Source organism: Plecotus auritus (assembly GCF_963455305.1).
Source record: "Plecotus auritus genome assembly, chromosome: 3".
Lineage (NCBI taxonomy): Eukaryota > Metazoa > Chordata > Mammalia > Chiroptera > Vespertilionidae > Plecotus > Plecotus auritus.
In genome coordinates this window covers 93981840-94009543 of record NC_137772.1, presented here as the reverse complement: position 1 = coordinate 94009543, position 27704 = coordinate 93981840, and the positions used below count along the sequence as shown (strand labels likewise).

General features: G+C 38.2%; 2 protein-coding genes across 4 annotated transcripts in view; one reads left to right on the top strand and one right to left on the bottom strand.

The window, feature by feature from the left end:
• The window catches only part of TRIM13 (tripartite motif containing 13), a 139993-nt gene extending 138807 nt beyond the window's left edge, over nt 1-1186 (bottom strand). Inside the window, exons 1-2 of one of the 2 annotated variants that reach the window (XM_080661946.1) lie at nt 812-1186; nt 259-403 (exon numbers count right to left, since the gene is read on the bottom strand). The gene's annotated coding sequence lies outside the window, so the exon portion shown is untranslated. Of the gene's footprint in view, nt 1-258; nt 670-811 lie in introns of those variants that run through there. The other variant, XM_080661943.1, reaches the window with a different exon arrangement.
• SPRYD7 (SPRY domain containing 7) lies at nt 372-24219 on the top strand. Of its 2 annotated transcripts, XM_080661947.1 has the most exons (5): nt 372-551; nt 8533-8649; nt 12195-12361; nt 16507-16609; nt 22186-24219. In XM_080661947.1, the coding sequence occupies exons 1-5, from the start codon at nt 446-448 to the stop codon at nt 22281-22283; spliced, it is 591 nt and encodes a 196-aa protein (XP_080518073.1). In that variant the 5' UTR covers nt 372-445; the 3' UTR covers nt 22284-24219. The 2 variants fall into 2 exon arrangements, with proteins under 2 accessions (XP_080518073.1, XP_080518074.1); XM_080661948.1 differs by lacking the exon at nt 16507-16609 and having other exon boundaries at nt 418-551; nt 22186-23058.
• Nucleotides 24220-27704: the final 3485 nt, after the last annotated feature.

The window sequence follows — 27704 nt, the reverse complement described above, 5'->3', positions numbered from 1 at the left end:
CCCGTGCGCAGGCGCCAGCCGTGCCCTTTTCCCCGCCTGACCGTCACGCTCTCTGCCCCGGCCCGCCCCGCCCGCCCCGCCCTCCCCGGCCCGCCCCGCCCTCCCCGGCCCGCCCCGCCCTCCCCGGCCCGCCCCGCCCTCCCCGGCCCGCCCCGCCCTCCCCGGCCCGCCCCGCCCTCCCCGGCCCGCCCCGCCCTCCCCGGCCCGCCCCGCCCAGACACTAGCCTAGCCCCTCCCCGCCCCGCCCGCATTCCTTGCCTCTTCCGCTGGGCCTTCATCTCAGCCTGCGCTGCGCCCTCCCAGCCTGGGGCGTCGCTGTCCGGGCCTCCGCGCTCCACACCGACACCTCCGGCGCTCGGGCGGGCCAGGTGGAGAGGAGGGGTGAGGGCGGGCTCGCCGCGGTCTAGGAGCAAGAGGCAGCGGAGGAGTCAGTGGTCCCTGTGTGATGGCCGCCTCGGTGTTCTGCTGCCTGCGGTGCTGCAGAGACGGCGGAACGGGGCACATTCCTCTGAAGGAGATGCCGGCCGTGCAGTTGGACACGCAGCACATGGGTAAGGACCCTCCCTTCGCCAGACCCAACGGCCCACTCGGGGTCGGGCGCCGCTGACAGGTCCGGGGCGTACGGGCTCGGAAGAACCACCTTCGGCCCAGCCCCGCCGGGCGCCGCCCCCTCTCCTCCCCCAGCGACGTCGCCCCGACCCCCCGTTTGGTGTCGCGGACCTCCTCCAGACGCCTCTGACTCCACCTCGACCTGGCTCTGTGTTCAAGGCTACGCAGCTCCTGTCATCGGGAGGTGGGTGCGTGGACCTACCCATTTTCACTGGAATTTCACAGGAACCTCCTTGGAGCTTCCGCCTTCTGAGAGTCTTCGGAGGTCCCCTGGCGAGGGGCGCGGAGAGCGGTGCGGTGCTCCTACAGTGCCCTACTGTCGAGCTCCAGTGAAAACCTGAACGTTTTCAGAGTGCTCTAGGTCTTATCCCCGCTCCTTCTGCCCTGACAGCCAGTTTTCTCTTCAGCCCATCATTTATAGGTTGAAGCTGGACTTCTTGGAAGTGATTTTCCTTTCATCTTCTAAAGTCAAAACGAGGCAAATTGCCGGAGCCTGAAGTCGCATATCAAGATCACACTCGGCCATTTCAGCTAAAACCTCTCATTACCTTACTTCTTCTTAGTCACGATCAAAGGTGGTGTAATTTTACTAGACTGGCCTGTTCCCAACAGGTCAGGCTATTGCAAAATAAAATAGCACTTTGCTCCTTTGCATCTATGATTTTTCCTCCCAATTTCAAATGGGCATATAACTTCTTATCTAATATTCTTCCTCTCCCTACTGTAGCCTCTATCACCACATTATTTCTATTCTTAGACTTTTCCCACATAGTTCCATGCTTCTATGAGGGACATGGGTTGGGTTCTAGAAGCAGATATTTCCCACTACAATTATTTCAGAGTACTGTCTTTTTGTGTATTATTGTATTCTAAATGTACTTAGGCGCTTTCGATTTTTCCCACATCTCTCATTGGCTAAAGGACATTGCATTGAAATAACAAAGGCAATTCTTAGGTGCTGGGAACACAGTAAAGGATAACCATATGTAGTTCTTGGAATTTATGATCAATCAGCTTTAGCTCTTTTTATCTACTGCCAAATTCCTGATTTACTGCAGTTTGCTCTTTGGAGCATTCCTTTTCTCTGGTCTCTTCTTTATGAAGAGCTGGTCAGTTGTACTCATTCCACTAATCTTTTCAACATCTGGCCAGCAGTTTCAGTAGAATAATGTCATCTCCAAATTTTCTACCTGTATGGAGAAAACCTTTCTTCCATTAAGTTAAAATTCTTCAATCACAGAGACATTGGATTTTAGAAACTGAATAACATGAAAGAGAGGAAAGGCATGTTGTGTTAAGAGTACATTTCAAGCATAAATTCATCTTCCATTGAAAATATGAGAAGCACACTGAATAAGTATGGGTATACCAGTATTTGGGTATGTGAAAGGTTGTATTAGATAACCTAAAGAAGGTGATTGCTTTTTTTTTTCTTTAACAAAATAGCCTGTACATTTCACATCCAAATGAATGTTTTCTCTTTCAAAGTTGTCACTTATTTTGGTGATATCGCATTGCTTAAAACCATTTTGAGTTTCTCTATTGGAATTTTCTGTGGCATAGTTTTTGTAAATGTTTGCATTTTTTTGCCAGATCTTTTGCATTAATTGTGAATTGACTTTTTAGTAAGAACTGTCTTCCAAGGTATCTAAGGTAGCTACTTTGAAAAAGATGCCATATATTTGAAAATGTCCCATGTTTCTTAAAACATACTCTCTTTTAAAAATCTTGATTGTTGAGAATATTACAGATGTCCTCCTGTTATCCCCCTATTGCCCTCCTCCACCCAGTTCCCAACCTGCCCCAGGCCTTCACCACCCTATTGTCTGTGTCCATGTGCACACAGTTCTTTGGTTAACCTCTTCCCTCCTTCCCCCTTTCCTCTGAGATTCGTCAGTCTGTTCCATGTTTCCATGCCTGTGGTTCTATTTTATTCCTCAGTTTATTTTGTTCATTACATTTCACATATAAGTGAGATCAGGTGATATTTGTCTTTCGCTGACTGGTTTATTTTGCTTAGCATAATAATCTCCAGGTCCCTCCGTGCTGTCTTAAGGGTAATAGATCCTTCTTTTTTACAGCTGCATAGTATTCCATTCAGTAAATGTCCCACAGCTTTTTTATTCACTCATCTATTGATGGACACTTGGGCTGTTTCCAGATCTTAGTATTGTAAATAGCACTGCCATGAACATAGGGGTGCATATATTCTTTCTGATTGGTGTTTTGGGATTCTAAGGATATATTCCTAGAAGTTGGATCACTGGGTCAAATGGCAGTTCCATTTTTAATGTAAGGAAACTCCACAGTTTTCCATAGTGACTATACCAATCTGCATTCCCACCAGCAGTGTTCTAGGGTTCCTTTTTCTCCACATCCTCACCAGCACTTGTTGTTTGTTGATTTATCGATGGTAGCCATTCTGGCAGGTGTGAGGTGATACCTCATTGTCACTTTAATTTGTATCTCTCTGATAATTAGTGATGTTGAGCATTTTTAATAAGTCTCTTTATTAAGGACCATTTGTATGTCCTCTTTGGAGAAGTGTCTATTCAGGTCCTCTGCCCATTTTTTAATTGGATTGTTTGCTTCCTTTTGTTGAGTTGTATGAGTATTTTATTTACTTTGGAAATTAACCTCTTATCAGATGTATCATTGGCAAATATGTTCTTATATACAGTGGGTTTCCTTTTCATTTTAATGTTGGTTTCTTTTGCTGTGCAGAAGCTTTTCAGTTTGAGTAGTCCCATTTGTTTATTATTTCCCTTTATTTCTCTTATTCTCCTAGATAATGTATCAATGAAAATTCTGTTATGTGGCATGTCTGAGATTTTGCTGCAAATTTTTTGGAGTATTTGTTCTAGATCTGTTTAAAAAGCCTTTGATATTTTAATAGGGATTGCATTGAATCTATAGATTGCTTTGGGTAGTGTGAACATTTTAATGATGTTAATTCTTCCAATACATGAACACAGTATATACTTTCACTTGTTTGTATTTCCTCTATCTCTTTTTTCAACATCTTGTAGTTTTTCTGAGTACAGGCTTTTTATTTTACCTCCCTGGATAAGTTTTTTTTTGGTTGTTGTTGTTGTTGTGGTGGTGGTGGTATTGCTGTAGATCTCTCCCTTCAAAGTTCTCCAGAAGTTTATTTTATATATTTAGGTGTTCCTATATTGGGTGCATATATGTTTACCAGGTTTATATCCTCTTGTTGGATCAATCCCTTTATTATGTAGTACTAGAGGCCCAGTGCACGAAATTCTCGCATGATGGGGGGTGTCCCTCAACCCAGCCTGCACCTTCTTCAATCTGGGACCCCTCTCACAATCCAGGACTGCTGGCTTCCAACCACTCACCTGCCTGCCTGCCTGATTGCGCCTAACCGCTTCTGCCTGCCAGCCTGATCACCCCCTAACCACTCCCCTGCCAGCCTGATCGATCCCTAACTTCTCCCCTGCTGGCCCAATTGCCCCTAACTGCCCTCCCCTGCCAGCCTGGTCACCCCTAACTGCCCTCCCCTGCAGGCCTGGTCACCCCCAACTGCCCTCCCCTGCAGGGCTGATTGCCCCCAACTGCCCTCCCCTGCAGGGCTGATTGCCCCCAACTGCCCTCCCCTGCAGGCCTGGTCCCTCCCAACTGCCCTCCCCTGCTGGCCTGATTGCCCACAATTGCCCTCCCCTGCCTGCCTGGTCCCCCCCAACTGCCCTCCCCTGCCTGCCTGACCACCCACAACTGCCCTCCCCTGCTGGCCATCTTGTGGCAGCCATCTTGTGTCCACATGGAGGCGGCCATCTTTGACCACATGGGGTGGCCATCTTGTGAGTTGGAGTGATGGTCAATTTGCATATTACTCTTTTATTAGATAGGATTATGTAGTGACCTTCTTTGTCTCTTGCTATAACCTCTGTTTTAAAGTTTATTTTGTCAGATATAAATATTGCTACCCCAGCTTTTTTGTTTACTTGTTTCTATTTGTATGGAATTTTTGTTCCCATCCCTTCACTTTCATCCAGTGTGAGTCTTTTGTTCTGAGGTGGGCTCTTGTAAACAACATATATATGGGTCATTTTTTTCGTATCCATTCAGCTACCTTATGTCTTTTTTTTTTTTTTTTTTAAATATATTTTATTGATTTTTTACAGAGAGGAAGGGAGAGGGATAGAGAGTTAGAAACATCGATGAGAGAGAAACATCGATCAGCTGCCTCCTGCACACTCCCTACTGGGGATGTGCCCGCAACCAAGGTACATGCCCTTGACCAGAATCGAACCCAGGACCCTTCAGTCCACAGGCCGACGCTCTATCCACTGAGCCAAACCGGTTTCGGCAGCTACCTTATGTCTTTCGATTGGAGCATTTAATCCATTTATATTTAAGGTTATTCTTGATAGGTACTTACTTATTACCATTTTTATTCTTTATGCCTATGTTCCTCTGTTTCTCTCTGTTTCTTCTTCTTCTCCCAACAGTCCTGTTAGCATTTCTTGATGTGCTGGTGTGATGGTAATAAACTCCTTTAGCCTTTTATTGTCTGGGAAGCTCCTGATTTCCCCTTCAATTTTGAATGATAGCCTTGCTGGATAGAGTAGTCTTGGTTTCAGATCCTTGCTTTTCATTACTTTGAAGTATTCATGCCATTTCCTTCTGGTCTGTAGTGTTTCTGTTGAGAATCAGCTGACAGTCTAATGGGAACTGCTTTTTATGTAACTGACTCTCTCTTGCTGCCCTTAAAATTCTTTCTTTGTCTTTAATGTTTGCTATTTTAATTATGATGTGTTTTGCTGTGGTTCTCTTTGTGTTCATTTTGATTGGGACACTCGGTGCTTCCTGAACTTGTATAACTTTTATCTTTGCCGGGTTAAGGAAGTTTTCTATCAATATTTCTTCAGATAGGTTCTCTATCCCATGCTTGCTTGCTTTTCCCTCTGATATCCTTATGATACAGATGTTGCTCAGTTTCATGTTGTCCCACAGTTCCCTTACATTGTCCTCATGCATTTTAAGTAATTTTTCTTTTTGCTGCTCTAATTGAGTGCTTGCCACTGTTTTACTTAGCTGTTTTTATGGCTATTCCTCCTGTTCTTTTATTTGGGACCTATTTCTTTGTTTCCCCATTTTTGCCATTTCTTTGTGTGTGTTTTCTGTGTATCTGATAAGAGTGCTATGTCTCCCTGTCTGGTGGGGTGGCCTTCTTGTGGAACCCAGTGGTATATTCTCTTTGATCTTCTGAGCTGGGTGCTCTAGAAATGACCCTTGTATGGGTTATGTGGGCTGTCCTGTGGAATTTGGGTCTTGATTGTTGTGTTTTTGGTGGGCTCAGCCCTCAGGCTTGTTGACTGTAAGTCTCAACCCAACCACATCATGCCAACTGTTATACAGGTGCTAAAACAACAACAAAAAAAGACAAAACCAGACCTAACCAAAAACAACATGAAAACAAACAAAACAATAATAAAAACAACAGCCACAACAAAAAGTCTCTTCGGGACTGATCTGCAGCCCCCTCGGCAGTCAGTGCTGGGTCGTGGCCCCCGCAGCAGCGGACAGTCAGTGCTAGGTCGTCACGGCAACCCAGCACTGACTTCCGGTCAGTTGAGCCTTCGTTCGTTTTGGATGTTACAGACCCTGGGTTTTTATATATTATGATGTGCTCTGACTGTATTCAAATTGGCCTTGACTTTCTAATTAATAAAACTGTACAACTTACATAGATCCAAATATAGGATATCTTTGTGCTAAAAGAAATGGAATACATCTAAATTCCCTAATTATTCACATCACTCCAGTGTGTTCCTTGAATATACTTATCTTTTTATATAAAATATCTCAGTACCTAGCAGAATGCCTTGGAGATAAATGATATCAAAGTTAGAGAATAATACCATGTTCATAGTTAGTTCTGTGGTTCTGACAGTAGACTGTATTGTATTGAGGGTCTTCTGATATTTCTATTGACTTAGCACCTTAGGATGATATCTACTATAGGAGCTTGACATTAGAGGATTTTAGTATGTATGGGAACCACAGAGCTTTGCCAGTTGAGAAAAAATGCCATTTATTCACATAATTCTTTGAAATGTGTTTTACTTAAAATGCTTTTAGTTACAAGTAGTAAAAATTATAACTCAGAATTGTTTAAACAACGAAGGAAATTTATTGGTACATTTAACTGAAAAAAGTACAAAGGCAGCACAAGCTTCAGGAAAGACTGCTGCCTAGGACGGGGTTTCTTTTCTCCTCTTCTGGAGGCCAGCTTCCTTGATAACTTGCAGCAGCTCCCTGGGTTTCCTCATTTAGGTCCAGCAAGAATGAGAGAGTGTCTTTATCTCTTTGTTTTCTGCAGAAGTCCTGAGAGTATCTTTGATTTTAGTGGCTTAGTTCATATAACCATTTTTCACTTAATCACTGTGGCCAAGAAATATGGAATGCATTGATTGACTTAACCTAGGTCAAAGCTGTAACCCTGAAGCCAAAAATTGAGTCAGCTTCCTTGGAACTGTTTTGATCTCCAGAGGGAAGGCTGTTGGGAAAGGGGAAACAGATGCTACATGTCCACCGCAAAGTGCTTAGCAGAGCATATTTATTCATTCATTTTTATATTAGTTATTTGCTGAGCATCTGCTAGATGCCAAGCACTACATGGTCTTTACATCAAGGAGGAGCTGGGTCCTGGGTGCTCTCCAGTTTAAATTGCTGGAGGTATATTTTGCAGCCAGATGTAAATTATTTATAAAGTTACTCAGAATTTGGAGTTGAACATTTATAATGAGAAACAAATGGATGCTAGTGAATTTTTAATAATCATATAATAGGATCTTAGTTTTACCTTATTTAGGAGAGTGTCTGTGATAGAGTCTGAAAATTTAGAATTGTGATTGTGGTTGAAAATTTTGCATTTCTATTATGTATTTATCTCAAATAATTTTTGTTTAAACATTAATTCAATAGTGAGTTAATGTAATAATTGCCTCCCTGCTAATACCTTTCGTTACTGTGCCCTAGTTTTATTCAACCCCCTTAGAAGGAGTACTATGTAATTCCAATAGCCAGATCTTCTTGGCTTTTACACTTCCTACTGGCCACAGATCTTGGGAGTCACATGCCTCGGTGCTATAGTATATTTCTTGCATATTAGAATTAAATTAAGTCTCTTCATGTTCTCTTATATACATCCTTAATTGAGATTTGGAAAAGAATTGGTATTGAGGTCACACTACAGTTTTTTTTCTCACAGTCTCATCTATCAAATGTTATTTGAGCTAAACTAAAAATTTCCATGAAAATAAAATGCTTTTAATGATGTTAAAACCTTTATTACATATTTGCAATATGATTTATAGTAGCTATCTTATAAACATTTTTAAAATCCTAAAGTTAGCATTTTTTAGTGTTACCTATTTCAAGAACAAAGATGTATGTTTCTTTCCATATTCCATGTACTCTTCATTTCTTCCTTGACTAATGCACTAGCATAGTACTTTGTACTTAGTAGATATTCAGCCAGCTTTTAGTAGATTGTTTTAATTCATCTGGATTGAATTGAAAATTACACCAATTTACCAGTTTCTAAGTGTTTATGCTTTTATTTAAATTAAGAGATTTAAGAAATCAAATTGATTTATTGGCTAAAAATTAAAGAAAGTTTTTTTTTATTTTTAAAGTATTTTAAATATCAGCATAATTCAGGGTTTGGAACTGCCTAATTAAACAAGATTTGTAGCTACAAATGAATATTAAATATAAATGTTCTTTCAGGAAAAAAATAGTGAATTAAATATTTATCATTAATTCCATATTTTAAAGTACATATAGTGTACTTTTTTGTTGTTGACCAAGAGCTAAAAGTGAAAACAGAAATTGGCCTTGATCGTTGGATAAGAAAATACAAAACTTTACACATTGTCTGCATTTTTTGTTTAGGAACAGATGTTGTTATTGTAAAAAATGGAAGAAGAATATGTGGAACAGGAGGTTGTTTAGCCAGTGCACCTTTACATCAAAACAAAAGCTACTTTGAATTCAAAATCCAGTCCACAGGTTGGTATAATGGTACTTTACTAGTATAGTCCTAATTGTTCTAAATATTAGGAGTAATTTTCAATATATGAAAAAGATTAATGAGGTAGTAAAAAAGCTCTAAGCTCTTACTTAGAAGACATTTTCTTCCATGTCTTTTTTGTGTGATTCTGGTTTAATAAGTTAATTTAGTTTAATTAGATTTAGTTTTCACCTCTATAAAGTGGGAGTAACGGAGCTGCCCTTCCTTTCCTTCTTCACATGAGCTAGAAAGTGGTTTTTTTAAATATTTTTTTATTGATTTCTTTTTTTAGAGAGAGAGGAAGGGAGAGGGATAGAGAGTTAGAAACATCGATGAGAGAGAAACATTATTGATTAACTGCCTCCTGCATGCCCCCCACAGGGGATTGAGCCCACAACCCAGGCATGTGCCCTGACAGGGAATCGAACCAGTGGCCTCTTGGTTCCCGGGTCAATGCTCAACCACTGAGCTACCCAGGCTGGGCCATGTAAGTGTTTTAACAACAGGACATACTAGATCATTGTGAGGCACTAGCATTATTATTAATATAATTAATTATTAATTTGCAGCTAGGTGCACCATTTCATTTGGTCAAGCATATAAGATATAGATTCTTACTATTTATTTTAGGATAAAATCAATCTTATGATTCTGAGTTTTTCTCTTAGCTCCTATTAAGATACCCTGATTCAGTATTATCTGAAGCAATCAGCAGATTTAGAAATCTGATAGAAGTCTAAAGTCTATGTTTTCTTTAAAAATTTGTAGAGTTTCTTGAATTGTTAACAATTTTACATGAATATTAAAATAGTTAATAATCAGTTAAGTTGTGGCAGTATTGAATATGGGGGAATTATTTTATTTATTTTTAAAAAAGAGAGAGAGAAACTTTGTTGTTCCACTTATTTATGCATTCATTGGTTGATTTCTGTATGTGCCCTGACCAGGGATCCAATCTGCAACTCTGGCACATTGGGATGGCACTGTAACCAACTGAGCTACCGCCCAGGGCATGGGGAAGTTTTTTTTATAAAGCTTTATTATGAAGAAACTTCTAATGAAATACAGCATGGAGTAATATAGGTATAGAATAGGAAAACTAGAGTGGAGTTAATCAATCCTATTCTTATGCGACTGGCTTGAATGATATAAAAATTCTTCTGGAGATTGTTTTCTAATTAGTTTTAAATTCTGATTTTCTTTAGTGTATGAAATAAATATAATCTGTCCTCCATTCAGTTCTAAGTTAACTCACTGGCTGCAAAATGTCTCTGTTTACTGTTGTCTTCTGAGGTATAGGCTCAAGAAAATACTGATTTAAGGCTCAAGCAAATATTTTCCTGAGCCTTAAATTTAACACTAATTTTTATGTGGATTTTCTATAAAGGATGGTGTCCCTAGGATAAATGTGCTGTTGGAATTTATTGCATTGATCTCAATGAAAGCTTGAGACAGTTATGCCAAAATGTTATCACAGCATGCATAGTTCCTTAGCATAAGGAGACCCTGTAACTCCATTTAGAACTGTTGTCCTGTGAAATTCAATGTGTATCTTCTAAAATATCATTTTAGAGAAGAAAAGTGAATGAAAATAGCTAGTATATTTTAAAATATTTACTCTGTGTTTTACATATTTTTATATTACCTCTTGCCACTCTCTTTTTTTCTTTTTTCTTTTTTTCTTGTCACTCTTAAAGTTGTCCTACTTTGGAAAATCCTATCTAATAAAAGAGTAATATGCAAATTGACCGTCACTCCAAGACATAAGATGGCTGCCCCCATGTGGACACAAGATGGCCTGCAGGGGAGGGCAGTTGTGGGAAGTTAGGGGTGACCAGGCCAGCAGAGGAGGGCAGTTGGGGGAGACCAGGCCAGCAAGGGAGGGCAGTTGGGGGGTGGACCCAGGCCTGCAGGTGAGGGCAGTTGTGGGGACCAGGCCTGCAGGGGAGGGCAGTTTGGGGGGACCAGGCCTGCAGTGGAGGACAGTTGGGGGGGACCCAGGCCTGCAGGGGAGGGCAATTGGGTGGGGGGGGACCAGGCCTGCAGGGGAGGGCAGTTGGGAGCCAGCAGTCCTGGATTGTGAGAGGGATGTCCGACCGCCCGTTTAGGCCCGATCCCAGTGGCGGTCGGACATCCCTCAAGGGGTCCCAGATTGGAGAGGGGGCAGGCTGGGCTGAGGGACACTCCCCCCAACCCCCATGCACGAATTTCATGCACCGGGCCTCTAGTAAATTATAATAGTCAATTTATTTAGGAAGATAAGACAGTGAAGTTCAAACATGCAGCTTTTTTTAATGGTCTCACTCAGTGCAGAAAAATTGATTGACAACATGATCTTCAGATCTTCTTACATTTATAGAATTTCCCTAAATGATTTTGATTAAAAAAAAAAAAATACTGGGAAGGAGACAGTTTGAAACAAAATCCATAGATCTAGGTATTCTGTTTGGCTGAGAGCTGTTTATTCTGAGAGTTGCTTGCTTTAAAAGTCAGCCTAAGACCAAAAGGTTTTTAATTCACTGATTCAAGTATTGGATAAGAAAATGATTTTATACTTTATGAATAATTTTTTCTCCATGATATTGATCCGGTCATATGTTATTTGTCACATATTATATATAGATGCAAAAACAAAAGATAGTAATTTCTCACTTCTCAGAGATAGTGCTAGAAATAGAACCCCCAGGCTCTTTAAATTCAATGTGTAGCTTCTTAAAAAATCATTTTTAGAGAAGAATGAAAATAGCTCATATATTTTTTAATATTTACTCTGTGCTTTACTTACACATTATTTTAGTACTTACACCATTCCAAGTGCTTTACTTGAATTATCTCAGTATCTATATATAAAAGCCCAGTGGCCATTACAGCGGAACGACCAGAACAACTGGTCGCTATGATGCACACTGACCACCAGGGTGCAGACGCCCAACGCAGGAGCTGCCCTCTGGTGGTCAGTGCGCTCCCACAGCAGGAGCGCCGCAGGGCTCACCTCTGGTGAGTGCAGCGGTAGTGGCGGGAGCTTCTCCCACCTCCATGCAGTGCTAAGGAGTGGCAAGCCAAACAGTAAGGAGCGAGCAGGCGGGTGGTAAGGAGAGAGTGGTCCCGGATTGCGAGAGAGATGTCTGACTGCCGGTTTAGGCTTAAACCGGCAGTCGGATATCCCCCAAGGGGTTCTGGATTGCAAGAGATCGCAGGCCAGGCTGAGAGGGACCCCCCTCTCCACCCACTCCCCCCCCCCTCCAGTTGGATTTCATGTATCCGGCCTCTAGTATCTTATAATAACTTTGTGAGGTAAGTACTGTTGGGATCCATAATTCACAAGTGAGTAAGCAGAGAGAGGTTAAGCAACTCACCCAAGATGACATAGCTACATCAGGATTTAAATCTAGGTACAACTCCAAGGCCCATTCTCATCTCCTAGGCTATGCTATGTCTGCAGAGAACCTACTATAACTTGCAAACTACTTTTAAAATAAATTTTTGAAAATAAATTTCAAAACAATAGTTCATTATATTTTTAGGAATATCATTATATTTTTAGGAATCTGGGGTATTGGTGTTGCAACTCAGAAAGTTAATTTGAATCAGATTCCTCTCGGCCGAGATGTGCACAGTCTGGTGATGAGAAATGATGGAGCTCTATACCACAACAACGAGGAGAAAAACAGGCTGCCAGCCAATAGCCTTCCACAGGAGGGAGACGTGGTGGTGAGTTTTCTTCAGGAGTTGTCTTCCACTGTATATTGTTAAACTTGAACTGCTTTTAGTATATGTACTTTGCCTGGGAGTTTATGGTTTGAATTCCAAAGCATGGGGTGGTACATTTTTCAAAGAGAGCACTTGGTGAAGATGCTGCTGCCTTACCGAACTGTCTGCTTTCTACAGCTGTTGCTGGTGAGGGATATCAGTGTGAGCCCTTATTTCCATTCAGGAGAGTTAATGACAGATTGGCTGCTGATCAACATTTCCTGCTTCTCTAACATCAGAGAAATCTTGGCCCACAATTTTAAAAGTTCACTCACCCGGAGTAGGTATTTTTGCAGCTGGAGATCTCAGAGAAAATTTTGACATTTATTATTTAATTTTTTATGAATTTCTGTTAAAGAATAACATTTTATCAGGAGTGCTGCTCTTCATTAAACTAAATCTTATTAAACTTACTTTCTGAACTTTTCAAAGAAATGGACTTGAAATTCTAAGGCTTTACTAAAACTGCCCTATTGAAAATATTATCCAAAGATCCCTTCCTGTCTTTTTCAGATACTTCCTCTCAGATGGTGTTATCCAAGAACCTTGTACACTGAGTTCAGGCTGTTAGCTATTGATTGAGAACAGAGTTCTTGGTTCTCCTTTACCAAAAGTGCCCTTATACACAGAACTGTGAGTTCCTGGCTCTGGTACCAAGTTGAAAGGAATCTGTAAATAGGGAAAGTTTCTAATAATAAGATGACACAGACAAGGTAAATTCAGGTTATTGAGTTAAAGAAATACACAGTATTTTGGAGAGAATGAAGAAAGATGTGGAAAAATTTTTAATTAAGGTCTGATCTCTTTTCTGCAATTCAAAAAATATAAAGAACACTTTTTTAAATAGGTAAATTGTTAAAATGTTTTCCCCCTGAGATTGACTAAAGAAAAAAGAAGATGAAAGACAAACTTTTTAAAAAATCTGCTTTTCTCTCTTCTTTTGAATAGTTGGTTCTGTATTAGTAGGTCATTGCCAGATGTTCATAATATGGAATACTGTTATTCAAATGGTTATTTCTTGAAAGAGAATCTCGAAGTCAAGTTGATGCTGCCAACCTGTTTACACTAAAAGATGAAATTCAAACATGAGAAAGGATAATCAGTAACAAATGTTTTTCTTTGTTAATGTAATGAACTTCTGTGTGTTATTCTTGCCTTCCTATTTCATTCATTGAGATGACTGATACCACAAGTTGACAGATTTAAGAATGCCATTTTTTCTGTCAGCGTTATTAAAACTAGACATTGATTTTCATGCCCATTTAATAAAAGGAGGACTAAAAAAGATGAAATATATGCAGAATCAAGAAAATAAGACATTACTCTGCCACATTAATTTTATCTTCCTAGTTCAAACACTTGAGAACAAATTTCATCAAATTGCTCACAATGGCATAGGAAAAGTAGAATGGATTATAAGCCAGGAAAAACATTCTCATATATGTAGAATTTCAGTTTATACTATTCTCTGAGGAGAAATCAAGAAAAAATAAGCTTTCAACATTTAACCAATGATTATATTCATACAATAATCATACAATAACAGTGACCTACTCCATACAGCACTAGGAAGGCATGCCTGAAACAGTTCATGCTTATTTTTCCCTTTTATAAATAGTTTTGAAAAGTGTAAACTACATTCTAAAATGGCATTTTTAATTTAATTTTAGAGAAGTTTGGTAAAAATTCTATGCAATAATAAGAGCAAATACTTATCTAGCATTTATTATGAGACAGTCACTGTTTTAAGTGCCTGTCAGGGATTAAATTGTTTAATCCTCATAATGATCCTATGAAATAAGTAGTATTGTTATCACCATTTGACAGATTAGGAGAAGTTAAGTAACTTCTTGTAGAAGGTGATTCTAGGGTTATAATACAGACAGTTTAATATGAACCTGTTCGCTAAACCTGCAAACAATTATTGATAAATGCACCATTATGTCAAAATCAAACCAATTTTTAGATCATGTGAAAGGACAGGTTAAGTTTGAAAATATTTGAACCAAATGCTGCTGATTGGGGCTGGGGTTCTCACATGCTTCTTCACTTCTTTCTTTGGTATTGGGATGTATTGGGATTTTGCCCTTATGCTATAGGTTATGCTGCCACCAGGTGGTGAAGGGTGCCTGGATTACCACCTGATCTGAATGCTAGATTTCCTGTAGTCCTCTAAATCAAGCATGTCAAACTCAAAGGCTAACATGGCAAAATAAACAAGGTTTAAGTTTATATGGGCTGCAAAAAACCAAAAACTTCAATTTTCATAGAAACATAGGTTTATTTCGATAGAGACATGCTGAATACAAAGGGCTAAGATAAATGAGTAATCTAAAATAATAAAACATTTTAATAAAATAATAGAACATTTTAATAAAAATTAATATTTTTTCTTGAACATTCACTTACCAGACACTGAATAACTGCACAAATTAATAAGTGTAACACAAATAACCCTATTTCTCTTGTTCTCTGAAAGCAAAATATTTCCTGTTGCGCACACCAAACAAGTTAGTACAAGACTAATGACGTGGCAATCGGCTGCTAAAATATTCACTGCTAGTATTAGTGGAGAGAAATGGTGTGCCTGTGAGTAAGATGCATAAGGGAAATGAATGAAACACGATTATAGTAATCAGTCATTAGCAAACATTATAATTCGTTATTAATAATTATGTATAATAGGATTTTATAAAAATTAAGTTATAAAATCTTTATTAAAATGTTTCTTACATACCATTATATTGGCTGGGCCACAGAAGTATTCCTTGTGGGCCGCAAGTTTGACATGCTTGCTCTAAAGAGAGTTAACGCTGCTTTTTATGTAATTACTAGAGGCCCCATGCACGAAATTTGTGCACTGGTAGGGTCCCCAGTGGCTGCCCCCTGGTCGAACTCCTGGAAGAAATCCCGGTCGAGGGGACAATTTGCATACTACACTTTTATTATATAGGATTTTTTTTTAAGTGAACAGACCTTTTCATTAAAAAAGCTAATCCCAATTATCAATTAGCTTTATTATTATTATATTTAAACTAGAGGCCCGGTGCACAAAAATTAGTACACTGGCAGGGGGGAGTTCCCTCAGCCCGGCCTGTGCCCTCTCGCAGTCCGGGACCCCTCAGGGGATGTCCACCTGCCACGGGGAGTGGGCCTAAGCCATTAGTCAGACATCCTTAGCGCTGCTGCGGAGGTGGGAGAGGCTCCCACCACTACTGCTGCACTGGCCAACTATGAGCTGGCTTCTGGCTGAGTGGCACTCCCCCTGTGGAAGCTCACTGACCACCAGGGGGCAGCTCCTGCTTTAAGCGTGTGCCCCCTGGTGGTCAGTGCAGGTCATAGTAACAAGTCATTCCCAGTTGTTCCACCATTAGGGTCAATTTGCATATTACCCTTTTATTATATAGGATTATTATTTAGGATACCTAAACTGAAATGAAACAAAGGTAACTTGTTTATCTTAATGTTCCTTAACTTTTAATAAATCATTGTTTAACTTGGTTTTGCTAAGATTTGAAGAAAATATTTCATAGCCTTAAACACCATGACTTATCTGAGCCTTTGCTGTCTTAACTGGAAAGTGAGGGAGTAAAGACTAGATCATCTAAGAGATCTTTTTCTACTTCTAAAAATCTTTTAAAGTGGTACAATTTATCCACAGTCAAAAGTGGTTGCTTCTTGGTCTGTGATGATTTCTCTGTTGAAAAATCTCTGCTGTTTATTCTTAATTCTTCCAAAGAAAGCTCTCTTTCTGTCATCAGTCAGTAACTACTGTGCAAAGTTTTAAAGAGTGTTTTAAAAGTTTAAAATTATATGCAAATTAAAAATAAGTATTCCAAAACCATTCTGCATAGGTTTAAATCCCATCCCTGCCACTTGCCAGCTGTGCAGCCTTAGGTAAATTTTTTAAACTTGGTGTGCTTTAGCTACTTCATCTGTAACATGGAGATGATAATAATACCTGTCTTGTTGTGAGAATTAAATAAGTAAATATGAAGTGCCTAGAATAGTGCTTGGTATCTAAGTGTTTTCCAGCATTTTAGTAATAATTGTTAATAATTGTGATTTATATTTTTACCATTTTTAATATTTTCTTTTGTTCCTAGGGTATTACATATGACCATGTAGAATTAAATGTATATTTGAATGGAAAAAACATGCATTGTCCAGCATCAGGTATACGAGGGACAGTGTATCCAGTTGTTTATGGTAAGCTAAAATATTTCTAAATATTATTAAATATATGTTAACTTTTGCTAAGGGCTTTTTATAGGAAATGTATTCAGTAGGATAAGGAAGGTTTTTATTCTCAATAAAATGTGTATTATAGTTTCTGTATAAATGTGTCCTGCAAGAATTGGGGTACTTAAGAGATAACCCTATACCACTTAATTACTTTAATTTTTATTATAGAAAATATTAAACATGTTTAGAAATAAAGAGAATAATATAATGAACCCTCATGTACCCACCACCTATCTTCAAACATTTATTGTAGCCAATTAGATTTCATCTAACCCCAATACTCCTATTGTTTTTCATCTCTCTCTTCATTATTTTGAGACAAATGCCAAAAAATAAGGTATCTCTCTTTAAAAAAAAAATAGCCAGAATGATTTTATCATTTTATTCTGCTTTATTTTTTATATTATCAACTTTAAGTCAACAGGTGCATGGTTTTAGTAGATCTAAAAATATTTTATCTTTTAACTACCTTATTTAAGTTCTTAGAATTGAACCATAATGAAAACTAATTATTAACTTTTTGCAGTAATTTCCTAAAAATTAGCAATGTTAGTGAGGACATATTGTTTGGGATGTCAGAAAAATAATAACAAATATAAATATTTAATATAAATATTTAATAATATAATAACTGTCAGAGTCTGTGCTTTACTTTTTAATTAAGGTTTTTTTAGTCTTCTTTTCTCTAATAAATTACTTTTCAGTGATTTTACCTTCTGTATCTTTGCATGTAAAAGTGTTTTTTTGTTTTGTTTTTTAAAATCTCACCTGAGGATATGTTTATTAATTTTAGAGAGAAGGGAGAGAGAGAAAAACATTGATGTGAGAAAAACATCTATTGGTTGTCTCCAGGGGTCCTGACTGGGAATTGATCCCACAAGCTTTTAGTGTATAGGTTGGCGTTCCAACCGAGCCACCCAGCCAGGGCAAAAGTGTACTTATAAACTCTATGTAGGTTAGTTTTCTTTCTATATTGGGTATACCTAAAAGCAATTCCTTTATTTACTTAAATAAATGGAAATGTAGTTTAATATTAAAAATCATTTAGCCTGAGAAATGAAATAAATATCAGTAGAATGACTGAATTATATAAACGAGTAGTAAATAAAATTATTACTGTAAATTGTATCTAATACAGCATTATTTTTTTAAAATAAATCTTTATTCAGATTATTACAATTATTTCTCCTTTTTCCCTCCATAGCTCCCCTCTGCCCAGTTCCCACCCCACCTTCTGCCCTTACCTCCCCCCCACTGTCCTCATCCATAGGTGTATGATTTTTGTCCAGTCTCTTCCCGCACCCCCCATACCCCTTTCCCCCTGAGAATTATCAGTCCACTCCCTTTCTATGCCCCTGATTCTATTATATTCACCAGATTATTCTGTTCCTCAGGTTTTTAATTCACTTGATTTTTAGGTTCACTTGTTGATAGATATGTATTTGTTGTTCATAATTTTTCTCTTTACTTTTTTCTTCTTCCTCTTCTTTAAGAATACCTTTCAGCATTTCATATAATACTGGTTTGGTGGTGATGAACTCCTTCAGCTTTTTCTTATCTGTGAAGCTCTTTATCTGCCCTTCAATTCTGAATGATAGCTTTGCTGGGTAGAGTAATCTTGGTTGTAGCTTCTTGCTATTCATCACATTGAAAATTTCTTGCCACTCCCATCTGGCCTGCATAGTTTCTGTTGAGAAATCAGCTGATATTCGTATGGGTGCTCCCTTGTAGGTAACTAACTGTTTTTCTCTTGCTGCTTTTAATATTCTCTCTTTGTCTTTTGCTCTTGGCATTTTAATTATGATGTGTCTTGGTGTGGTCCTCTTTGGATTCCTTTTGTTTGGGGTTCTGTGCGCTTCCTGGACTTGTAAGTCTATTTCTTTCACCAGGTTTGGGAAGTTTTCGGTCATTATTTCTTCAACAGCATTATTTTTAATATAATAAAATTGTAGGTAATAAATTATATATAGTAAGTTAGTTTTATAAATTGGAATTGATAAATCAGTGCAATTAAATCAAATATTTTAGTAGTCTGATACTATCACATATAAATGTAAAACTTAAGTTTCCTTACCCTTTGTCCTCCATCCCATTCCTAATTCTAGATCAATCCAGCCATTCATTTTGTCTGTTCTTACATTCAATCTATGGGGAGAGAAAAACTGTATAACATTGAAGAAAAGTGTCATTGCAAAGTTGACTTCCAGTGTAATCTAAGCTCTCAGTATTTTTGGCAGTTCCTTTACATCTCTAAACATCCCAGACCTTCACTATGCTTCTTGAATTTCCTACTCACTTCTCTGCAGATGACCTTACCCTCTACTTTACAAAGAAACAGGCTATCAAGATGACCTTCACTCCCTACCCTCCTGAAGCTTTTCTGGATCTACTCCAATCTTGCCTCCTTTCATCCCTTCTCAGAGGAAGTGGTGCCCTTCATGTTCGGAAAACTCATTCTGTAATCTAGACTTAAAACTCCCCAACTCTGGGACTTCACTTTTTCAGCTCTTCATCTGTATCTCATGTCATCAACCTCTCTCTTCAATGCCTATAAGCATTCTGAATCGTTGTAATCTGAAAAACTCTTTCTTAAACTCTACCCCCCACTAGCCCTATGTTTATCCTTCCCAACATGGCTGCATTTTTTATAGAATAGCCTATACCAGTGGTCGGCAAACTCATTAGTCAACAGAGCGGCAAACCGCGGCAGCTCACGAGCCGCAGTTTGCCGACCACTGGCCTATACTACTGTCTTTATTGTATCACTCATTTGTTCTTCAATCCAGTTTGGCTGCCTTTACTACCACTTCACTGAAACCATCCTTGTTAAAATCACTTATGACTTCAAGAATGTCAAATCCAGTACTTAACTTTTTTTCAGCATTTATTATGAAATATAAAATATTTAGTAATGTTCATTAAATATATCTGTGCAATTTGACAAGAGCTATAAAGTGATAATCCATGTCATTACCATAGTCAAGATAGCCAACATATTTATCACCCTTAAAAGTTTCCTCCTGCTCCCCTATAATCCTTCCTGCTCCTGCCCATCGCAGCCCCAACCAGGCAACCTCTGATCTGCTTTCTGTCACTATAGATTATCTTGCATTTTTAGAGTATTACTAGAGGCCTAGTGCATGAAATTCGTGCGGGGGGGGGGGGGGGGGGCGGGTAGGGTCCCTCAGCCTGACCTGCACCCTCTCCAATCCGGGAGCCCTCAGGGAATGTCTTACTGACAGCTTAGGCCGCTCCCCATGGTTCTCTGCTCTCTGCGGGGCCTGCCTGCTCCTGGGTCACCATGGCAATGGCCAAGCAGGCCCTGCTGGGTGCCCCAACCAGTCAACCGCTGATCTGCTTTCTGTCACTATAGATTATCTTGCATTTTTAGAGTATTATATAAACAGAATTATTCAGTTTGTATTTTTTTTTTGGTCTGGCTTCTTTCACTCATCATAATTATTTTAAGATTGATTTGTGTTATCTTACCTAATAATAGACAAACACGTAAATTGACCGTACCTCTGCTACACCCACAGCCAATCAGAGTGAGTATGCAAATTAACCCAACAAATATGGTGGGTTAATTTGCATATGCAGCCACGGGCGGGATGCCTGCTATGGAGTGGGGGGGCGGCAGAGGGAGCTAGAGGAGCGGTGCTCTGGACAGAAGTGAGGACTTGCCAGCTCCCAGGCAGGCCGGGAGCAGGGACGTGCCGGGAGCAGATACATGCCGGCTCCCAGGCAGCTGGGGAGCAGGGACGTGCTGGCTCCCGGGCGGCTAGGAGTGAAGCCAGGGGAAGGAAGGCCTATTCTTGCATGAATATTGTGCAACGGGCCTCTAGTAGTATTAATAATTCAGCTTTGTTTGTTCGTTTGTTCATTTATTTATTGCCAAATAGTATAGTTCATTATGTGGAAGTATCACAATTTGTGTTTCCTTTCATCTTTTAATGGATATTTAGGTTATTTGTAGTTTTTGGCTATTAAAAATAAAAGCTGTTACAGCCCTGGCCAGTGTGGTTGTGGGTTCGATTCTTGGTCAGAGCACACACCTAGGATGTGGGTTCGATCCCCAGTCAGATTATGTACTGGTGGCAGCCCATGGATGTCTCGCTCTCTCTCTCTCTCTCTCTCTCCCCCTCTTTCCCTCTTTCCTCTTTCCTCTCTCCCTCTCTCCCTCTCTTCTTCTCTCCTTCTCTCTTTCTCTTCCTCTCTCTGCCCCTTCTCTTTAAAATGAATGAGCATGTTCTCAGGTGAGGATTGAAAAAATAAAATAAAGCTGTTACAAATATTCATGTATAAGTCTTTATATGGCTATAGCATTCATTTATTTTGGGTAAATGTTGGTAAAAACATGTACATGCTAAATAAGACTAGTTAACAGTATTTTATCAGTGTCAGTTTTCTGGATTTAATATTGTACTGTAGTTGTGTAAGATGTTACCCCTGGGAACTTTATATTATTTTTGCAACTTCCTGTGAAGCTATAATTTTTTTCAAAATGAAACTTTAAAACAATGTTAATTGTAGAAAGTTTAGAAAATACAAGTTGGCAAATAAGGAAAAATTAAAATTTCCCCTAGTCTGCCCTGGCCAGTGTGGCTCAGTTGGTTGAGAGTCATCCTTTTCACCAAGAGGTTGCCAGTTCAATTTTCAGTCATGGCACGTGCCAAGGTTGCAGATTTGATCCCTGGTAGACAACCGATCAATGTTTCTCTCTCTCCTCCTTCTTTCCTCTCGTTCTAAAAAAACAAAAATCAATAAAAAATCTTGCCGAAACCGGTTTGGCTCAGTGGATAGAGCGTCGGCCTGCGGACTGAAAGGTCCCGGGTTCGATTCCGGTCAAAGGGCATGTACCTTGGTTGCGGGCACATCCTCAGTGGGAGGTGTGCAGGAGGCAGCTGATCGATGTTTCTCTCTCATCGATGTTTCTAGCTCTCTATCACTCTCCCTTCCTCTCTGTAAAAAATCAATAAAATATATTTAAAAAAAAATAAATAAAATAAAATAAAATATATTTTAAAAAAATCTTAAAAAAAAATTACCCATAGTCACACCCTTTAGAGATAATTATTAATAATATTTTGATGTATAGCCTTTCAGTGGTTTTTTGGGTTTTTTTTAAATATATTTTATTGATTTTTTACAGAGAGGAAGGGAGAGGGATAGAGAGTTAGAAACATCGATGAGAGAGAAACATCGATCAGCTGCCTCCTGCACACCTCCTACTGGGGATGTGCCCGCAACCACGGTACATGCCCTTGACCGGAATCGAACCCGGGACCCTTCAGTCCACAGGCCGACGCTCTATCCACTGAGCCAAACCGGTTTCGGCTCAGTGTTTTTGATAGATTTTGTTTTTTGTTGTGGCTATTTTTACCCAATAGGATCATGTTTTGTAACCTGGACAGTAGATATATTTATCCTTTTTGCCTATTGATATTATAGTTATTCTGGAAACAGTTTATTTTATAATTATGTATTCATACAAATTAAGGTGTTTGCTTCTAATTTATTTTGTCTTTTTCTATCTCTAGTTGATGACAGTGCAATTTTGGATTGCCAGTTCAGTGAATTTTATCATACTCCTCCACCTGGTTTTGAAAAAATACTATTTGAACAGCAGATCTTCTGATTGTATTTGTTTTTGAAACTTGTACTTCTGCACTGTTAAACGTGTTTACCATTTAATAAAGCTTTACCTGACCTATAGATGAAAATATATTATTAAAAATATGCTTGTTAATATTGTTTCAGGAACCAATGTATTCAATATATCACCCCAAAATTGTGATTTAAAGTACTTACGTTTTGTGTAATGAAATCAGCATTTTGGGTAGTTTATTTAATTCTTATTTAAGTAAATATAACTATGGTATGATTAACAGTATTAAGTTGATATATGTATATATATTTAAAAGGGAATCTGTCTTATATAAATTATTTGTTTTGATAGAGACGTAGAGTTGGGTGGGGTTTTGTCATTCTGAAGTTTAGATCTCTTTAACTATTTTAAGTTTGCAGTCCAATAATTTTGTGTCTCGTGTTCTTTTTTATAAAGTATAACAAAGTGACAGAGATTTATATTATTGGCAACTTCACTTTTAGCAATTTATTTACTGTGAGATGTATCATTTTCTTAAAATTTAAATTGCCTAGTTTGTTTGTATGTTTTTGCTTTTGATTTGCTTTGTGAAAGGAGATAAGTGTTCTAGTATTGAAGACCATTATGCTGTGTTACTTCAATTCCAGAGTAAGTAGTGGGGATTGGTGATATAGTACACACTGGCAGACACTTAGAATAGTGGGATGCTTTAAACTTAAATGTAAATGAGATTATTCTTTTAGGGACTTTTATTTAAATGTGTGTTTTTTTCTGTAAGGAACAATAAAATAATAGTAATTAATGAATATTCATTACTATATTAAATACATTTTCTTCTGTTCTGTTAATTATACAGTAAATTCACTTCACCCTTGATTATTTCAGAACTTTAGAGATAAATGAATCCTCTTCATGACCCAAAGCCTTTATGCAGTTTTCAGTAAGAATCTGTGAGTTTATACCCTACTAACCCGATCTAATCACTGTACATATCTTGGTACAGTCTCCTTTTCAAATGAACATGCCAAGGATGCATGCATTTCACTCCTTCGATAACAAGGGATCAGTATGTTGTACTAGAAAAAAATGGGCATTAGAATCCAAGATCTGAATTCTAGTTTTACCTCCTAATTCCATTATCTCCTCAAGTGAGTTTTTCAGTCTCTCTGAGCCCAGATACCCCATTTACAAAAGGGATAATCATATTTTTTTATAACATTTTGTAACTAGTTAAATAAGGTAATATATGTAAAACACCTTAATCATCATAGGCACTTAATGAATGTAACTTGCTTGTTGACTCTAACAGAGTGATTTTCATAGTGTGGTCCTCAGACCAGTAGCATCAGCATCACCTGGGAACTTGTTGGAAATGCACATTCTCAGGCCCCACTCACTGAATCTGAAACTACTGGGGATTGTGCCCAGGAATCTGTGTTTGAACAGCCCTTCAGGGGATTTTAATACACACTAAAGTTTGAGAACCACTGCTCAAGAGAGAATTCTTTGAGAATGATTATCTACTATAAATTTTCTAAGGATTTAAGACAAATTATTTTTGACCTGTAGACGAGAATACTGTACCGTATTTTTTTTTTCTTATTTGGTAGACAAACACATGATATTATGCTTTGAAAACATTGATTTACTTGATTAACATTTATTAACATAAATCCCAAATTTTACCTCTGAAGGTGGTTCATATTGAAAATACAATAATTAATAAATAATAATACAAGAATAAACTGTTTCATGTACTCACAGCAGTGAACCTACTTTTGCCCAACCCTGTATATAGAACTGAACTAACTATAATATTTATGCATTTTTGTCTGACTTTCTGTCTTAGTAATTTTAATTGAGAATATGCTTACTTAAGAAAGAAAACTAAAATGACTGTTTGCTGTCTTTATAATGTTATCTACCTCTTAGTTATTTTTTAAAGCATACCTTTTTTAATCATCATATTCTTTTCTCAAGACTATCTTTTCCGCCTATGATCATACAGAATAGGCACAGTACCAAAAATGATACATAAGTTATGTCAATGGAATAGTTTGAGGAAGTCTAGATGTGTTTTTAAACTGTAGGTATCTAGGAAAATTACCTCCCAAAACACTAACCTCAGTCTAAACTTGAGAAAAACATCATACACATTCCAGGGACATTTTACAAAATACTTGAACAGTATCTTCCCAAACTTTCAAGGTCACAAAAAACAAGAGACCTGGAGAGTATTATGCTAAGTGAAATAAGCCAGACAGAAAAAGACAAGTATCACATGATCTCACTTATATGTGGAATCTAATGAACAAAATCAACTGATGAACAAAATAGATCCAGAGATATGGAAGCATGCAACAGACTGATTCTTAGAGGAAGAATGTGTGGGGGAGGAGATTAACCAAAGAACTTGTATGCATATATGCCTATCCTATGGATACAGACAACAGGGTGGTGAAGGCCTGGAGGGGAGGGGGTTTGGAGCAGGGTGGAGGAGGTGAATGGGGGGGGAGGGTGGGGAGCGGGGACTGTAATACTTTCAACAATAAAAAATAAAAACCGCAAAGAAAAGTCAGAAAAACTGTCACTCCCAAGGGGGAGCCTAAGGGGACATGACAAGTAAATGTAATGTGGGATCCAGGAACAGGAAGAGGATATTAAGTAAAAACTAAGGAAATTTGAATAAACTATGGATTTTAGTTAATAATAATGTATCAATATTCATTTATTAATTGTAGCAAATGTACCACACTAATGTAAAATGTTAATAGCAGGAGAGAAGGAGAGGATATATGGGAACTCCATAATAATCTCAATTTTTCTGTAAATCTAAACTAAAAAAGTCTATTAAATTACATTGAACCAGGAGAAATTTAAAATGAAGCCAATAGAATATTAGTACATTTTATATGCATAGCTTAAATATTTAATAATAGCTAAATATAGATGTAGATAGGACATAAAGCATTCTTGTATTTTAACACACAAAGACCTGCATTTGTTTCTGGCTGAAGAGAACACTGCCCACTGTCTTGATTTTGTATATTGCAAAAATCCATTTATTCATACTAGTGCACTTACTCAGACTGCAGATAATTTACCCATGTTATTATTTAAGTGGCTTAAACATTGCAAAGGATTTGTAATGTTAAATATGTGAAATTTTTATAAATAATCAGTTTACATATTAAAAACTAGAGCCCTAACTGGTTTGGCTCAGTGGATAGAGCGTCTGCCTGTGGACTCAAGGGTCCCAGGTTCTATTCTGGTCAAGGGCATGTACTTTGGTTGCGGGCACATCACCAGTGGGGGTTGTGCAGGAGGCAGCTGATTGATATTTCTCTCTCATCGATGTTTCTAACTCTCTATGCCTCTCCCTTCCTCTCTGTAAAAAAAAAAAAAAATCAATAAAATATGTTAAAAAAAAAAACTAGAAAAAGAATTTGGCTTTTAACTGCCTTTGGCTTATCAGTTAAGATTATCTGAATATATTTTCAACTTGGATTCTGAACTCTTCTAAATTCATTTAAGAATAATATAAAATATAATTTGAATTAAGGCTTTTCTAAATCATTAACAAAAACACACATGCATGATATTGTTGCTCACATCTCTTTTTACTTTATGTTTACTTCTTTCAAGTCTAGATAAGGACAGTAAAAGCATAGCTAAAAATGTTAGTGAAATCTTTGACAAATCTTGACAAAACACATTAAATCAAAACTTATTTTAAATAATGCAAAACATAAGATATTATTATGAGAAGAAAAATCTGTAATCCAAACTGGAATTTGTGGTACATAGTCATAAATGGGATATCATCAATTACCTCTTATATCAATTTGCATTATTTATGCAACTGGCTGGGAACTACCTTTGGGAGCTAACTGGGCTGTTAATGTGAATGAATGGAAACAGAATAATAGAATCAGTTAACTATTGTTCTTCCATTTAATAGATATGAGACTCCCCTTAAACTTGCTCTTTTAAAATAACTGGGACCAAGTTATTTAAATAGATATAAACACAGTAATCTTAGGTGTCATTAGAAATACAAATAAAAACACACCAAGAATTCTATAAAAATTTAAAGGAAAAATTATTCCAGCATTAGCTGAAATGTATAGTCTGTAGTTATGTAGGAATCATTACAATGTAGTCATTCAACAGTTGAATCATCTATGTGTTTCAAAAATACTTAAATAAGATAGTCCCTGACCTCAAAGAACTCTGCTAATTATAACTTATTTGTAAGTATGGCTCTAGAATATCTAAGATATATTGATAAATGAAAAAAGAAAGTTGTTAAACATTTGTATATATAACTAGAGGCCCAGTGCATGAAATTCGTGCACTGGGGAGGTGGGGAGGGGTGGCCCTCATCCCAGCCTGCACCCTTTCGGCTTGCAGGTCCTTAGTGCCACCGAGGAGTCAGGAGAGGCTCCTGCCACCACCGCTGCATTTGCTAGCCATGAGCCCGGCTTCTGATTGAGCAGTGCTCCCCCTGTGGGAGCGCACTGACCACCAGGGGGAAGCTCTTGCATTGAGCATCTGCCCCCTGGTGGTCAGTGCACATCATAGCAACTGGTCACTCTCTTTGTTCCACTGTAAAAGTCACTTAGGCTTTTATTATATAGATATGATCCATTAAAAACAAAAACTAGAGACATATGTATAGGGGGGAAAAGTATGAAGTGATATACACCAAAATATATCTATCTTGGGAATAAGATTACAGTTTTATATTTATGTAATAAATTTCATATAATAAGTATATTGTTTGGAGAATAAAAAATAATTTAAAAAATAAGAGGAAAGACTAATTCTGGAGGAAGCCCTGTACACTAGAGAATGGTGAATCTTAAATTCATAGCTAAAATAATCTAAAAAGCTGCAATAGAATCACAATTGAATCACTTAATTACAGGATGCATGTGTTTCATGGTAATTTAATTTTAAAAATTCAGAAACTTTAGTTGATGCCATGCCAGTCACTAGTATACACCTGACTCTAACCCAGGGAAGTAATAGTGCTAGTAAGCCACATGAGGAGGCAAGTTCTAGTAGACACTTTAAAAAGGACACTGATAAACCAGCAAAGGCTACCAGGCTGTTGAGGGTCTGCTTAATCCATGAATGAATGATCCATAAGTGCCAGGGGTCTTATCCAGCATCTAGAAGGGTTCAGGAATCTGGAGAAGGGCTGCAATAAATTATTAAAGAGTCTAGAGATGAAACATAATTTTGGAAGGCATTTTGGGGAGCCACAGGAGACTTAGCTAAAGAAACCAAGTCCTCCTGAATCTCCGGACCCCTTGCTCTTTATTAACACAATTTGTCCTAAGGCAGGATAGATATACACATCAAAGGCCAAGGTTTAGTATACAGAGGCATTGTTGGATTGGGGGAGCTGCCTATGGCTGTTCAGGTGTTTGGCCAGCAGGAGGC

Coding starts and splice junctions, on each gene's coding strand:
- SPRYD7 (XM_080661947.1), top strand. CDS start 446: ATGGCCGCCTCGGTGTTCTGCTGCCTGCGGTGCTGCAGAGACGGCGGA. Junction 12,362..16,506: donor CACAGGAGGGAGACGTGGTG/GTGAGTTTTCTT, acceptor TTTTGTTCCTAG/GGTATTACATATGACCATGT. Junction 16,610..22,185: donor AGTGTATCCAGTTGTTTATG/GTAAGCTAAAAT, acceptor TTCTATCTCTAG/TTGATGACAGTGCAATTTTG.